Source organism: Ursus arctos, unplaced genomic scaffold (genome assembly GCF_023065955.2).
Source record: "Ursus arctos isolate Adak ecotype North America unplaced genomic scaffold, UrsArc2.0 scaffold_25, whole genome shotgun sequence".
In the NCBI taxonomy this organism is placed as follows: Eukaryota; Metazoa; Chordata; class Mammalia; order Carnivora; family Ursidae; genus Ursus; species Ursus arctos.
The window spans coordinates 35223245-35240142 of NW_026622930.1; the positions used below are offsets into that span (position 1 = coordinate 35223245).

The following is a 16898-nucleotide window of genomic DNA, read 5'->3' on the forward strand; positions in this document are numbered from 1 at the left end:
GAAACAGCACACAAAGTTCACATTAAATGAACTAGATGCAAGTAATTTTTAACAAAAATATTTGAAATCTTTCCTTTGTCTTTACAGGTGTTTTCAAGTATATTTTAAAATATTTACATTTTAATACCAAGGTGAGTGATCATTGCTATAAAATATGAAATTGGAGAAGAGAGAAAAAACACAGGAAAGGAATAAATTTATATTACGAAAGTTATACTTTCTTTTGTTTAAAGAAAAATCTCAAAACCACAGAACAACATTTCAGTAGAAATATCAGTTCTGTGTATGACAATTTAAAACCATGTATTTATTAACTTTAACATTTATGAATTAATAATCTGTTAAGTTTTTTTGGGGGAAGCAGGGAGTTACTTCCTGCATTTATAAAGTATGCCCCATGTCAGAGGAAGTTTTAAATTTATATATATTTTGTAGGATCAATTAAAAATCTATTTTATCATTATTTTAATATATAAATGACCAGGGGCGCTTGGGTGGCGCAGTTATTAAGCGTCTGCCTTCGGCTCAGGGCGTGATCCCAGCGTTCTGGGATCGAGCCCCACATTAGGTTCCTCTGCTATGAGCCTGCTTCTTCCTCTCCCACTCCCCCTGTTTGTGTTCCCTCTCTCACTGGCTGTCTCTCTGTCAAATAAATAAATAAAATCTTTTTAAAAAATAATAATAAATATATAAATGACCAGTATAAACAAATAGCTCTAAGTCTGAAGAATAACATTAGTTCAAGTTTTTTCCCTTATCCACAAATGATTACAGAGACTATCACTATCAACCCTGGTCATTTCCCCCCATATTTATTTCTGACAATAATTATCTGAGCATATTTGATTACGACTTACAAAAAAGTTGTTTATGTTGCTTCTGATTGTATCCAAGTCCTGAGACACATTGAGGGATTGTTCTTTCCAGTAATTCAGAGTTTGCTGAGAAGATTCCAACCATTTGGTTAACTGATCCGAATCTCTGTTATAACTAACAGGAGCAAAGTGAGAGACAAAGAAAATTAGAAACATACTCTATGGACGATATGTGCCATTGGCATATTCTCATTTTACTGTATGTTTTTCTGTGTTGAACTGCTCTATTATTGAGAAAATCATGATGTTTTTAAGGATTATACCCCTGTTTTATCCCATGCCCCAAATCTGATGCTCCTGGCGTCTTCTATGACTTTCTTATGACTAATCTAGAACAAAATGGGCATTTTTTAGACTCTAACACATTTTCTTATTACAGCAACACAAAAATAAACCCATGGGTAAGGACAGCAATTATTTTTATTCATTCAATGTTCTCGACAGATTTGTTTATAGTAAAAATAAAACCAGCATTTGTGTTAAGTTGTATAACAATAAACCGTTGGTTCGATACCAACATATTTATTGGAGGTGAAGGAAAATATCCAAGCAAAATGCTTCTCCTCTTCTAACTTTTAAACTTCAAACTCTTAACTAGGTTAAGATAGTTCCGTATGAGGCAGCGATGAGGAGATTCAAATGTTCTATGCTCTCTACCTTCCTCAACGGCTTCAAGATTAGATCCACTAAACAAAATACTCTGAAGAACTCTGAAGACCTTTTCAAACTATTCTGTTAGCTATAATTAATATTTTTTAATTTAACAACTTTGGGAGGAGAATAGGAAAGAGCGACATCATGGTATAAAGGCAACATGTATAACTTTAGAATATAATTCTAGTTTTCGAAGAGCTGATTACATATTATCCTGAGTCTAGCAAACCAACCTCAGAGAACCTCGATCCCATTTAGCCCAGTAGAGGGACCTAAGAGCTTTAGACTGTTGACGAAAAACGTTACAACAGGGAGACCATGTAAAATCTGGATGACCACAGGATCCCTCTGAAGGTTTTCTTCACATGGAAATCTGAGCGCAGTCCATCCTTAAGAAAACATACCTGACCAGATGCTTGAGAAGTGTTTGTAGTCTGTGCAGTTCATGGTCGATTTTTTTGTTCAGGGCCAACCACTGCTCTTCTAGCTTTGCAATCTGGCCCTCTAGTTCGGGACAGCTCACGGATGCCACCAGCTGTTTGCCTTCATTCAGAGTTTGGTAGAGCCGGGCATGCTTTTCATCAATGTTTCTTTTTATTTGCTAAAAAAAGTCAAGTCACAGAATGAATTATTTAAAAATGAAGCCAGTCAATCTATTCAGAAATACCTCATTACAAACCTACAACAGAGGCTATGGAAGAAGAGTAACTCTCCTAACCGTCAAGACTCTTACAGTGTGGCTGAAGAAACATGAGTCCTGGTTTACTGATCACCTTCCATGATGCGAGTGTCCAACTAATGCATTTCTACGGCACATTTCTTCCCATTCTATAGACTTATACATACAGATAGGAAACACAAATTCTCAGCTTTAGACTGGATAGTTAATTCGTCCACCTAAAAGCAAAAAACAAGCTGGCAGACTGCCAGGGGCAGCAGACTACGGGGAACGTTCAGCTTGTGGACAAGTTTTGTGTGACCAGAAGATTATTTTCGAAAACCAGGAAATATTATATAGAAATCAGTATTTCCTGTGCCTCTGAGAAAACTGGGAGATCAAGCAACCTGGGTGTGCATTCTCACGTGGCACAGACGGGCTGGAACTGGGCAGCCATGCCTCCTTCAGAAGCTCTTCCTCTCTTCCACACTCTTCCACGGCAGTCCCCACCATCCCTCCGACTGCAGACCCAGTCAGCGTCCCTATTTCCTTCTCCTGCCTGGCCCCGGGAAGCACTTTACATCGCAACTAGGTTTAAGGGGTAAGAAAACGTTTCTGTATTATCCCTTAGGTCCAAAGACTAGGGAAAAATTCATTTCTGGAGTCTTCAAAACGGAGGGATTCAAAGGGAGAAAGGAAGAGGACTTTAGAAGAGTAAATTAAAACTGTACATCACTAAGCCAACTTCATGAAAAGAAAAGAAAATCTTTAAAACTGCAATACAATGACCCCCCGAAGAGAACTCAGTCTCAAAGCAATTACCTTCCACCGTTGGGTTCAGCTAATGACACTTACCCTGACAGCTATTTAATATTTAAGCTTAAAAAATAAATTCTGATCAAAATATTACTTTTCCTATTTTCCAATTAACTTAAGACTTTTAAAAAGAATTCTACTTGTAATGCCCTTTTCACCATTCCTATCTGTAACCCTCTCTTCCCACCTGATCCTGAAGGCATAAATAAAACTTCCAACATTTCTCTAAAAAAAAAAAAAAAAAAAAAAGTCCTGGGAACCTGGCTGGCTCGGTCAGAAAAGCATGCGACTCTTGATCTCACGGTCATGAGGTCGAGTCCCACGTCAGGTATAGAGATTACTTAAAAAAAGACTTCAAATTTTCTAAGCCTTCAGTGCAAGACACTTCATCTTTAGAGTATCTCTGAGAACTTTAAGATTTTATTTATTTGACAGAGAAAAGAACAAGTGAGCACAAGCAGGGGGAGCGGTAGGCAGAGGGAGAAGCAGACTACAGCTGAGCAGGGAGCCTGATGTGGGGCTCGATCCCAGGAGGGTCCTGGGATCATGACCTGAGCCAAAGGCAGACGCTTAACAAACTGAGCCACCGAGGCGCCCGTAGTGTATCTCTGAGCAGTTTTAATTACGCCATTTTATACACAGGAGTCAGACCGCGTAATAAGGTATAAGGTGCAGAGCCAGCATTTAACAAGGTATGTTCAACTCCAGAGGCCACACAGACACTATGCTCCATGGCCTACAGATGTCTGCCGATCAAAACAGATGCAAATCTCTCCATCACGTGGAGGACTGAGAATGACCTAAAGAAATCTGTAAGTGAGATGGGCTTTACAAGACGTCTGCCTTTTAAGTCTGGCAAATTTATTTACAAATCTTAGAACAATGATTTCATTAAAAAAAATTTTTTTTTCAAATTTAACAGAATCACAGGTTGCACTTTAAGGGACATGACTGATCACTTTTGGGGAAATCATCAGGCTTCTAGGAAGTGGGCGAACATGAACTGTTCCTTAACACAATGGGGTTTAAAATGCTATTTTCCACTGCATTCTCTTAGCTGTTGAGAGGGTACTTCCGCATCCTTAGGCTAACAAAGAATTAAGCAGCAGCTTCCTGCCCCCAGAGGATTCAGATTTATCTTAGAGCTACGCTCAATATAATAAGGCAAAGACATCAATTGTACCTTTCCAGCCACCTAGACAGCACGACTACAGCGTCGTTGCCTCCGGAAAATGTTCCTTCCAGGAGCTGAAATGCTTCTGAGGAACGGCAGGGGCCTGCCAAGTATTTCATGCATTTTCCATCCCAGAGTCTATTCAGGTAACACACCTGCTTTTGAAGTTCTGAAGTTGACATGTGGTAACCACCTCCAGCTGCACAGCTCAGTGGGTGACTGCACACACTCGGAAGTTAGAACTGAGTGTTTTAAGTTTTCTGTTGAGAAGACTTAAAACTCATCTTTATCTTGCTGGTCATGATCTCAGTGCCACTCGAAAACCATTTTCGGGTGTTCTTTTCTATGGCATCAAAATTTGAGGCACAGAAACTTTGATGGTACTACTACTTAATGCTGCACAAGAAAAATTTTATTGGAAGTCTTTTTATAATGCTGGTGGCAGGTAGCAGATTATTGCCTCTTTCACTCACTGAAGAAAACCAAATACAGGTTTTGTGGCCCATGCTTTACAAAGTTTTATCCATGCTTCAGCTCACCTCCATACCCACTGACATCCACGTCCTGAGACAGGGAGTACTAGCCTGATTACCCACATTCTACAGATAAAGAGGGAGAGACTTGGAGATAAAAAGGTGACACAGCGACAGATGAGAGCCAGGACTCAAACCCAGGACCTCCCCCTGAAGGGGCTACCCGGAGCAGCCCCAAAATCAAATCTGCAGTTTCCCCGAGTATGGCTAATAGTGAGTGGTGTGTTGAACTTCAATTCAAACCATTCCCCTTCAAAGGTGAGTGATTTAGTCAGAGCAAAGGAAAACACAAAGTGATGGGAGCAAAGTTACCTGGTAAAATGAAATCCTTTCCACTAATCTTTCCTCTGTCTCTTCCACCAAACTCACAGAGGGCAATGTAGATACCAGAATTTCCAGATCCTTTTCAAGAGATGTATAGTTTTCATCAAATTCTTCCCATTTCTAGAGAATCAAGAACATAACATCAGTGGGAACCCTTCTGTAGATTAGTTCCAGACGATGACAAAATTAATCATAAGAATAAAAAAGAACTCTGAGACCCTACAGAATTAAAACACAGATTCCAAGGGTTTCTGAGAGAAACCCTAATGGAATGGAAAATGGAAAACCATTCCATCATCTGTGTGGAGAGGGTTTTGAAAAATCCAGTTGGCATCAGTGTTTTATGCTTGTCTCATCACATCGAGTAGGGACTAATATGATTAAGGGGTCTAATGGAAAACCATTCCATCATCTGTGTGGGTTTTGAAAAACCCAGTTGGCATCAGTGTTTTATGCTTGTCTCATCAAATCGAGTAGAGACTAATATGATTAAGTTAAAGGGATACCCTCAGCACGTATACCTCTGTGGAGACTTCAGGGCTGGAAGAGAGCCATTCTCTTACTTGGAAAGGAAGGGCTAACTTCTAAAGCCCCTCTCTAGTGGCTCCTGCTAGGCTACATCTGTCCTCTTTGCCCCAACCCCCAGCCCTCCCTGCCCCAAACCCAAGCCCACTGAACATTACCCGATCACACTGCTGGGAGCCTAATCCCACCGTTGGAAGAATGTAGGCTTACCCTTCATCAGGGGAGTACTATTTTCTTAGCCTGAGTCTTGCCTTGTCCTAGTTCTCTCCATGTCTATGGAAGCCCGCCACTAGGATTTCAGCACGCTACAGAGCTGACTTATAGACACTAAATATCAGCTGTTGGAAAAATAACCCCCTTATTAGTTCTCTTCTCTCCTGAAGTAGTGGGTCACCTGGCTATTAGGGCCACACTTTGGGCTCAGACGGTCTTTCTTTAATACTATGAAATATTGCTATAAATATCAATTTGACAAGCTAACCAGAAAATTCATTTCATTAGCATAAAATAACATTATCACACTATAAAGCTGGATATTTCCTTGCTTTGGGTTACTTCCTTTAAGGGCTAACATTCACTGTGTTTAAGAAGTTAAAGGTGAAAACCTTAAAACTGAGAAAGAACTTTATGCAAACTTAATTTTCTTCTTTGAACTGGGATAAGACTATTAGGAGTCCACTTTAGCAACGGAACACCTGGGCCTGTCCTCTTCGGAAAGTACCGTTTCTGAACCACCGACTGTTTCATGCAAAGGACCTCAGTCGGGATCTTAAAGTGCTCTCAATTTTGTTTATTTGCACACAGACCTAGAAGGTGGAAAGATGCTGTGTCATTCCCTAATCGACGCATGAGAAATCTAAGCCAATATTTCACTTAAGGAGTAGCAGTCCAAGCTAGAACAGGCCTCCACGCTCCTCAGTGTTAGTTCCCATTTAACTACTGCTTAATGATAAATAGACACTTCTGGATACCAGGAGGCAGTGGTCAAGAATCTGGAATTCCAGGCTGACGTACAAAGTTTACGTGACCCAAATACATACCTGTAGCAAGCTCTGCAGCTTTATTCCACATTGGTGTGACTTTTCCTCCAGGAATTTAACTTCTTTTATTTGTTCTGCCCAAAATGTCTCTCTCTTTTGCAATAAAGAAGGAAGCATTTTGTTGGAGTATGTCTGGATCAACAGCATATCAGCAACAAGCTTCTGAAAAAAAACCTATAAAATGGACAAGATCTTAGTAATTACTTATTTCTATACTGTGAAAACTTACAAACCAAGTTATTTCCGCCTTTTATACAGTAATTTTTGCTTTTTAACCCCAAATCCCACAACAGCCATGTAGAATCAAACATAAGAAAATTGACTGTATACTTCATCTTCAACACTAATGGCGTTTTAACAAATCATAAAGAAAAATCATCCTAAGTAACATTTTCCACAAAATGGTCCATGTAAAAGGGCAAACATTATTGGTCAATTTCAACTTTCAGTGAGAGCTTCCCAAGTAGGTTACTCTTGAGTTTGAAGAAACTTTACAGAAAGGCACTTACGTGGCTGATTTATTTCAAGACAATAAAACGGATGGATAGATGGGTGAGCCCGAAAAGCCCACACATGCAACAGCCAGAGCTTCCTACTCAACAAAATGAACAAATGAAGGGAATTTGTTGACAAGGTCTCTTGGTATCCTGGGATGTAAAAGCTCCCAGAGGTAACACTCTAGGAACCTTTGTACAGGAAGGCTTTGCTTCATACGGTTGTCCTCCATGTACAGTCAGCTGCCCCTTCCAGTTGTTTAGAGGAACTTCTGTGAGTCCCTTCTCCTTTCCTCGAAGAGGACACAGTGAGGGTGCAGAATAGCATCCAGCATAGGTCCCAGCACACTGTAGATATTCCTATTATCTTCCCCTTCCCCCCCCTCCATTCTTTATACAATGTTTACCTTTGAATTTTTTTTTTTTAAGATTTTATTTATTTGTAAGCAAGAGAGAGCACAACCGGGGGTAGTGACAGGCAGAGGGAGAGGGAGAAGCAGGCTTCCCGCTGAGCAAGGAGCCCAACGTGGGACTCGATTCCAGCACCCTGGGATCATGACCTGAGCCGAAGGCAGACACTTCACCACTGAGCCACCCAGGCGTCCCTACCTTTGAATTTCTTAAACTGAAGTCTATTGGTCACAAGCCTAGAATTCTGCTTCTTTAGGCAGGAACTGTTTTATACATCTTTTTTTTTTTTTTTTTTACATCAGCACTTACATTACTACAGGTCTTTAGTTGGTGATCATGAGGTTTTTAATAAAATGAGTGGAAAACTAAAAGATTTATTGTAGCTTTACATTAGGCATGTATTTATGTATTGAGGTATAGATAGTTCTTTTGCTTTCAGTTCTCAGGGAAGCCTTCCCTAATTTCCTGAATTCAATTTATCCTCTTAAATGCTCTGAAGGCATGTATCTCAATTTTAATCTTAAATCCGTCTGAAGGACTCCTTCATAAATGTCTTCTCTTTCAAGCAAAAGCTCCACGACTGTACGGAAGTGTGTCTGTTTTCACTCACAATCATATTCTTAGAGGTTAGCAGGTTCCTGCTCCTACTGGGAGCCCTCTAACAGAGGTTTGTAAAACAATGAGTGAGTGAATGAATGAATGAATGAACAATGTATATTTCACCAAGGAAGAAAATGGATGCTCTCTGTTTAAGTCAGAAAGACTTAAAGTCTATGAAAAGGTAATCTGACCCATGCGTCCTACCTTGTGATTTTGTATTTGAGCCTGTAAGGCAGCTTTACTCTTGGTTTGTTGTAAGTGGTCATGAGCAAGCTTCTCCTTCCCGATATCTACTAGCTCTGCCAAGCCTCGCAGCAAGGCGTCTTGCTGGCTCTCAGTGATGAAAGGGCTGCTGAGTTCTGCGTACCGGGCTCTCAGGATTCCCCACATGCTGTCAAGTACATCCTGAAAAGAAGCAACATCTTTATCCAATCATGAAAATAATCCAAATGGAGAATGAATCTAAACTCCCTTCGGGGAAGAAGAAAGTCTTACTCCTTATAATCACAGTAATTCACTGACTGAATGTTCTCTGCTCAGACATACCTCTAATTTGTAAACCTCTTGCAATAAAACATAAGGCAAATGAAGCCTCTCCCCTTCGTCTCTCAGCTTTGCCACCCGGCTCTCGGAGTTCTGCAGCTCCACTGTATACGCATCTGCTTTCTAAAGTGCGAGATGATGCAAAAAAGTAAAAGCTTTTAATAAGTCAAAGAGATGCACGTACTCATTTTAAAAGAATTAAACAGCACAGAAAAAAAAACTAGGGAAACATGAAAGTCCCACTTCTCCTCCCTCACCTCCAGCTTCTGCCAAAGAGCCAAGTTGACAGTCTGGTCCCAACCCGTTCGAAGCTCACCCCAGAGGTATCGGTGCACCCCCTTACACGCGCAGAGTGCACACACCCTTCCGCTCTGCGGTCCGCATCCTCAGCGAGCTGCTTCCCCGCTGCTCATCAGTACGCACATGTGACTCCGTTTAATCGCACACGCCGTATGCCACCGCAAGGCCACCCACTGCTTTCCTAGCAGTCTGCTCCTCATGGCTTCTGGCTACTTAAGGGGTTTGGACTCAAGCAGCTACTAGGTCCATCCTTGAGTATTTACATGCGTATCTATCTCTCTGCACTTGTCTTACTTCCTTAGGATAAGCGCAAGTCCAACACCTAGAGTGGTGTCTGAACATAGTAGGTGCTCAATGAACACTTGCCGAGTAAACGAAGGAAGTGAAGCTCTGTGGGTGGAAGAGCGTTTACACGTCGAGTTCTGACTTGTAACCCAGTGACCCGGAGAAGCTGGACGGATCACCACCCCTCCGAGAGGAGGAGGGTCTCCTTTCCCAACACCCTCACCGACACTGCGCAAACATACATTTTTGCCCAGTTGATAGGGGACAACAGTCCCGTGTTGGTTTAATTTACTCTTCATAAAGAACTACTTAGAAGTTATTTTTAAAGGTCAACATAAATAGTTTTCATTTTTAATCTATTTACTTAAGCCTTGCCACTGCTCACAAAGGGCAGTGGTTCAGAAGACGGCTTCCGCACAAAACTCTTTGGTGCCAGGTTAGATCAGTTTAATTATTTCCACTTGATTACCTGAAGCTGTTCATCAATACTCTGGCCACTAATTTCATTCAAAGACTGTTGTAAAGATGTTTTGTTCTTAATAAGTTGATCATACAGTCGCTTTATTTCATTCTGTATAAGAAGATAAATTCAGGAAACCGTGAGAATCTCATTTAGGCCTTCAATATCTTTTCTTAAAATTTACTTATCCTTTAATATTTCTGCTACCAGAAGTTTCAAACAGATACCAAAGGAGAGGACTCCCTGCGTCACCATCACCTGGCTTTAACAATCACTGACTTGTGGCCAGTCGTCTCTGCTCTGTCCCCTCCCCTGAGCTTTCCTGACTGTACCCGAACTCCCTCCCCTCAGATTATTGTGAAACAAATCACAGATTATTTTATTTCAGCAGTATAAGTTTCTGTATGCATCTTTAAAAGATAAAGATTCCTCCCTTTGAAGATACTACGGATCAACAATGATTCCTTAGTACTATTAGCTGTCAGAACAGGCTCACATTTCTCTAATTGCCTGTAATTTTTCTTTTTGGTTTGTTTGAATTGGAATCTAAATGAGGTCCAACAGGTTGCAATGGACTAACAGCGTCAGGCTCCCCAAGCATCTGTTTTGTTCCTGGGGTTTTGGTGGGATGGTGGAAAAAGTAGGTCTTTCATCCTACACAGCTTCCCACTGGCTGGATTGGGCTGACTGCATGCCCCCCCCCGCCCCACCCCCCCCCCCCCCCCCCCGCCTCAGTGCTGCCCCACATGCTCTTCTTCCCTCGGGTCTGTTTTACTTGGATTCTAGAGGCTTGATCAGATTGAGGTTTGATTTTATAGGCGAGACTCCTTCATAAGTGGTGTTCTGTTTCGTTTCTTTTTCTCTAGTTGGGAAGCTACTAAAATCGTCTGTGTGCTTCAAGTCTCTCCTTTAATGCACAACAGACATCGGCCAGGTGAGTCTACCTGAAACACACCCAGACTGGCCTTCCTTTGCTCAGAAACTTTAACGGCTCCCTGTTATCTAGAAATCCTCCGCTATGATGCTCGTTAACAGCTAAATGTAACACAGGAAAGAAACAGCGTATTAGCTCGACCCAACAAATTCATACCACAACTTTGGGAAGGACCTCGCTTTCAAATGGTCTCCAACCATGTGCAGCAAAAATAACCTGGAAACCTTCACAGAGAGAACGTCTCACCACTTTCCTCATCAATCCCTATCCACGAATGCCACCAAGAATGATGGAATTAGGGGAAGGGGGGGGATGGGCTACCCCGGGGAAGGGTATTAAGGGAGGGCATGTATTACATGCAGCACTGGGTGTTATATGCAAACAATAATAATGGAACACTACATCAAAAAGAAAAAAAAAAGAATGATGGAACTAATGGAAATTAACCTAAAACAGTGTTAAAGAAGGCTGGGTGCCTAGCTCCGTACCTGATAACTGCGGTTATAGTCGAGACCAGCTTTCAGGGACTTGCTTTTAGAGGCAGCTGTGGCCTGGGTGTGCTCCAGGTAGACTTGGAGGTTGTCAAAACATTCAGGAAACAAGCTGGGGTTCCTCCCAGGCCAAGTCATGGCTTTTACAAGGTCATTCTTCTTGTCACCCATAGCTAAGTAAAGTTTTTTCAATTCAAGAGCCAGTGTCTGCAAAGAGGAGAGGAAGGCAGACTCAGTGAACGGACTCTGACCTTACGAGGCTTCAGCTCGGGCTTAAATGGTGGGCTGCCTGCAGCAATGGCCAACACCTGGGCTCACTGGACATTCCCTACCTCGCAGTGCACCTGCTGAGCACAGACATCCTCTCTGAAGAGCCCGGGTGTCCGCAGCATCTCGCCCACACTGCCAAGGCACTGACTGAGGGTCAGAAATAGGTCAAATAATTTTTTATCCAAATTTATGTATGTTTCTTCTGTCATGTTTTCCTGAATCAAGAGGAGAAAAGAAAAAGCATTAGGATTCCTTGCCTTCCTAAGCCTAAATTTTCCGATTTGTTAGTTTACAGCTTCTGTTACACTGTTTTATAATTTGTTGTTTTGAACACTTTGTGAACTAGGTAGAATAAATAAATAAATAAAGATGGTAACTCTGAGCAAAACAAGTTTAAGAAACTCAATGTTAGGCGAGTTGACTACGGAAACGGTATTAAAAGGCAAATCACCAGATGAAGGACTTCCCTACAGGGCCATCCAGGTGGAAGTGTGGTCCCGAGTAAAGCATACTGTCCCTTTTCCCATGGCTCCCTGCCTCCCACATTTTAATGTAGGAGAAAGCGGGTTAATGAAATCAAGTATGGCTTGGAAAGGGAAAAGAAGTCAAGACATCTGAAGGGGTTGACTGGAAAGAGGTACAATATTTTAAAGACAGGAATGGTAGGCACAGCATGGTGACTTTTAATAATACTGTATTATATATTTGGAAGTTAAGAAAGCAAATCTTAAAAGTTCTCATGACAAGAAAAAAATTTTTATAACTCTACATGGCGATGGATGTTGGCTTTATTCACAATATATACATTTCACAATATATACAAATATCAAATCATTGTGGCATACACCTGAAACTAATAGAGCGTTATGTGTCAGTTATAGCTCAATAAAAAAAGATAGGGATAGGCCGTGGAGCAAGGGGCAGTTAGAAGTGTCATTTATGGGCTGACTGTGAGAATTAGGGCCCCCTTAGATATACAACTCCACGGGGGGTGCCTAGGGTTGTGCCATTGTGCCCTGGTGAGTTCGGGAGCCACAGATCTCCTTGTGTTTTAGCATAAGCTATTGGAGCCACCTCTTTTTCTTTACCCACGATCACCTCGAATTCTTGACCAGTTACAAGTAATTTAGAAGCATGCCAAAACTGTAATCAGCCCAATTTGGGCTCCGTTTCCTACTGTCTTCTCTGGTGGATACCTAACGCTACCCAGCACACCATTTCAACATTAAATCAAGTCAAGGTTGGAAATCTTGTCCATACTCCCCTCCTTCCTCACCCTTCCAATCACAGAGCACCCCTGCAGACAATACTAATCAATAATGATCCTTGCTGGGAGGCCTGGGTGGGCACAGTTGTTAAGCATCCACTTGATTTCGCCTCAGGTCATGATCTCAGGGTCGTGGGATCGAGCCCCATGTTGGGCTCTGTGCTCAGCACAGAGTCAGCTTGTCCCTCTCCCTCTGCTCCTTTCCCCCCGCCCCCGCTCTCTACCTCTAAAATAAATAAGTAAATCTTTAAAAAAACAGAACAAAAACAAAACAACAACAATGAGCCTTGCTCCTGCCAATCCTGGATGAAGGTTCAGAAGCCTTTAACACGGTGCTCTAGGCGGCCACTACCGAATGCAAGATGGCCAAAGAGTTGGCCAAAGAGAGAGATTCTATTTGCAGTTCTAGGACCCATTTCATGATGTATTCTACTATTGAGTCAATAAAGACGATCATGACTAATTCACAGCGTCCTGTTTGATAGCGCCATGAGGAGAATATGTCATGTGACGTTGCTACCTGGGTCAGATTCCTCGCTTCCTGACGCAGGTCTTCCAGCTGTGTGGTGTATGTTCTCAGTTCTTCAGTTGTCGGGTATCTGAAGTTATACACACTCACACTGGGCAGAACACTCATATTTGTGGCAACCTGTATGAAAAAGGGAAGCCTTGTTACAATTTGAGGTCCTGGTGATGTTAATGGGAAACAGCAAAACTGCCTTCACGTGTTACCTTCACGTCAGGGATTCTGCTATCCTGTCCCTTGTCAGAAAACACAGTTAAATCTTGAATACCGTGGACAGCTTTGAAGGGTCATGAAAAGCTTTACTTAGACACTTGTGGGTCCATTTAGATATCAAAATGAGGGAAAATAAACCATCACTTGAAAAATAGAGTCAAATCCTTCAATTTAGTAGCAATACCCGTCATGTTATGAGGTTAGCTGTTTCTCTTCCCATCTATTGGCAGGCCCCCGGTATACAGCCAACTCTTTATTCTAAGAGCACAGTCACCTCCAGGGACGGATTTGCATCTTGAGTTGTTACTGAAAAGCTCAGTAAGTATTAAAAATGCACTGTGACTTTAGAAGAGAGAAAGATTCAGAGTTCATTCCTTTTTCAAACTGGAAAACGAATAAATACAAAGCCCCAGGGTGAGGCGGCATCTGCCTCTGCTTGGGGAAAAGAACTCCTGATGGTTTGTACTGTTGGAAAGAGACCAATATACATGTTACGGTGTGTACAACAAGGAGAAACCAAGACTGAAGCCCTACCAATGAGCTTAATTCAACATTAATAGGTCAAAGAAGGTTCTCGGCAGAATAGAGCTGAGAAGTTCCCACCAGACTGGAGACCTGGGGAAAAGGTGGTAAGCTCTGTCCGGGCAGGTTGAGTGCAAAACCAAAGACAGAAGCTTGATGGCTTGAGCAACAGTGCTATTCTGCTCATGGGCTCCCTGGTTAAAAAGAAATCCAGGGGCGCCTGGGTGGCACAGCGGTCAAGCGTCTGCCTTCGGCTCAGGGCGTGATCCCGGCGTTATGGGATCGAGCCCCACATCAGGCTCCTCCACTATGAGCCTGCTTCTTCCTCTCCCACTCCCCCTGCTTGTGTTCCCTCTCTCGCTGGCTGTCTCTATCTCTGTCGAATAAATAAATAAAATCTTAAAAAAAAAAAAAAAAAGAGAAATCCAGAAGCAGCGGGGGGCAGTATGAATAAAACCTACAATGGCGGTAAGACAGCGTGTTGGTGGAATACAGGTACCACTGGGACAGGGGCGGGCACACTGCAGATTCCAAATTAGCTTTCGATGAATGAATGACAGTAACAGAACACTGTACTGTTTTTAAAGTGTTTTTTTAAAACATATATTATTCATTCCTTTATTCATTTAACATATCGAAACTGAGCCTTGATAACGTGAAGCAGGCAGACATCGTCTTTCTTCCCATACCACCCGATGGGGAATATAGACAGACAAACGGGCACACAGTATTGTAAGAGCTGCGACTGGGGAAGCTCAGGGTGCCACAGTAGCACGATGGAGTGGCATTTCCTGCAGATTTCCAGGAGGGCCGAAAGGGGCAAGTCAAATGAAAATTGCACTTGGCATCTTCGCTTTCTGAAAATAAACTACTACATGAGGCAGAACGTAGATGTGTACTGAATGAACGTTTGCTGCATTTTCAAAGATAAACGTGCTTATGTGTCATTCCCACTGTGCGCCTGCTCGCACTGACCTGAGGCTGCACCTGCTCAGGGAGCGGCAGCCCGAGTCCTGCTGAGAGTCCGTGATGTAGGTACCGCCACTTATCTCCACTCCGGCCCCGAGCCCACAGGACAGAGCCTGGAGCATCGTTCTCGGGGCTTGACGCCCTACTGCTGTTCAGGGAAAACAAAAGGTAAAAAGAATCATCAACATACAGAAATTTTATTACATTCAATGTTTTACAAGTGATTTAAAAAGAAATGTTCTTAATTCTCCCAACCATAAAACTGCTGAACGTCCAACTCTAAAAATGTTTTACCTTTCAGATGATTTCTGAGTTGTATCTTTATCAGGTTGGCAATGCTGGGGCCACATGTTCTTGGCATTAAATTCGATGAATTTGATGAAATCTTTCTGTTCCATTGGCTTTAACTCCAGAACCTATCATGGAGAGAGATTCAAACAGTCCAAAGTTTCCAGTTAGTGCCTGCCCAACAGTTTCTTCTGTTGAGATAATCTCATTTTGAACCACTTCCTAAATTATTTACTATTTCCCTTTCTTGCTTGCTTGCTCTCATTAACTTTTATTTCTCAAAAATCTACTTAAAGCATTCACACAATGACCAAGTACGTATCACAGTATTTATTGCACACATGGAAAATCCCCCCAAAAGAGGCCAACACATTTTGAAACAATAGAGAAAGCGGTGTTACAGTTACGGAGGTTAAGTTCACCCGGAAGATACTTGCTTAGTTTGAAATACGATGCAAGTTAATAAAGTAGCCAAGTTAGAGGGTCCCCACCTGCAGAAGGTGAAAGCGAAGCAGCTCCTACAGCCCCGCTCAACACCCAGGAACACCTGCAGATCACACGTTCCATCCAGTCACATAACAAAACACCCCGACGGTAGTTTGGTACTTAGCTTAGTAGTTGGTAGAAAGCTTTATTCCTATTCTTATACCTGTTAAGGGCTGCAATTACCTGTTGCTGCTGGAAATCTTTGTGTCTGCTGAACTGTGGCCTTTCGGTTACAACAGATTCCAATGCAGAAGGGTTATCTGGTTGGAGATCCTTCTGATGCTCTGAAGGTTTCTTTAGAGTGGCAGAATGCTGCAAAACATTTGATGACGTCAGACTATTTAAAAAAAATGACCCACTTTATTTCGGTTCTAATAATGAGGTTACATGATAGAAAAGTTTTATATAAAGTAAGTGACGGTACTTTGTTATTTACTGTAATTACATACTATGATTTCATGTACTTATTTCAAAACAACTGCAAAAACCAGTATATTTGATGATCTGGTCATCTTATTTCGTCAGTGTAATTCATCCAATGAATTACTAAAAGCCAGGAAATGTATCGCTTTTCTGTTTTAAGAACAAAGTAAAAAAACCAAGGAAAGAAAAAAGACATACAGTTTTATGCTTATGCATCCAAATTTCCCTTATGTTCAAAACATTTTTTAAAAAGAGAGAACACATGAGGATGAAAGGGGAACTGTAGGCTAAGTATCTGCAGCCAATCTTATTTAAATCCTCTGAGTAGAAACCACCATCTCCTACGTACAGATGCAAATCTCACATAGTAAGATCTACTCATAGATTCGTATTTGTGTTTATAAATACAGAATTCTTTTAAAGTCACAAGAACACTTGAACTGTATGATACATTGATCAGTACATATATTTGTAAATGAGTAACAAACAGGACCCCAGAAACAGGTTTTACATTCCTGATGTCAAATTTTAACCTTTATAAGAGCTTTGTTTTCCAGTCAACTGGAGTCACAAATTTCCCTTAAAACTTATGTTTCTTTTATGAAGAAGGCTTACACCACCTCATTACTAGCCAGAATGATCAATCCAATCAAACCAACCCAAACCAAACCTGCATCGTCACCAACAACAGCCTAGGCAGGGAAACTGCAAGGTAAGACGGAATCAACAACAGAGTCAATAGGACCATCCCCTACAGCTTTAAGGGGCTTCATTCTTTCTTACTTAGTGTATTTTTCTGTAGCTGTTTCACCACCTC

General features: G+C 41.7%; 1 protein-coding gene across 4 annotated transcripts in view; it reads right to left on the reverse strand.

Moving 5' to 3' along the window:
* SYNE2 (spectrin repeat containing nuclear envelope protein 2) overlaps nt 1-16898 on the reverse strand; it is a 308022-nt gene that overhangs the window by 70465 nt on the left and 220659 nt on the right. For all 4 annotated transcript variants that reach the window (XM_026486841.4, XM_044379732.3, XM_048220054.2 and 1 more), the window contains 13 exons: nt 15842-15970; nt 15179-15300; nt 14891-15032; nt 13175-13303; nt 11450-11602; nt 11115-11324; nt 9702-9803; nt 8651-8770; nt 8309-8509; nt 6600-6773; nt 5023-5154; nt 1934-2130; nt 858-990 (listed from right to left, as the gene is read on the reverse strand). In XM_026486841.4, the coding sequence (XP_026342626.2) occupies nt 858-990; nt 1934-2130; nt 5023-5154; nt 6600-6773; nt 8309-8509; nt 8651-8770; nt 9702-9803; nt 11115-11324; nt 11450-11602; nt 13175-13303; nt 14891-15032; nt 15179-15300; nt 15842-15970 (1944 nt within the window). The remainder of the gene's footprint in view (nt 1-857; nt 991-1933; nt 2131-5022; nt 5155-6599; nt 6774-8308; nt 8510-8650; nt 8771-9701; nt 9804-11114; nt 11325-11449; nt 11603-13174; nt 13304-14890; nt 15033-15178; nt 15301-15841; nt 15971-16898) is intronic.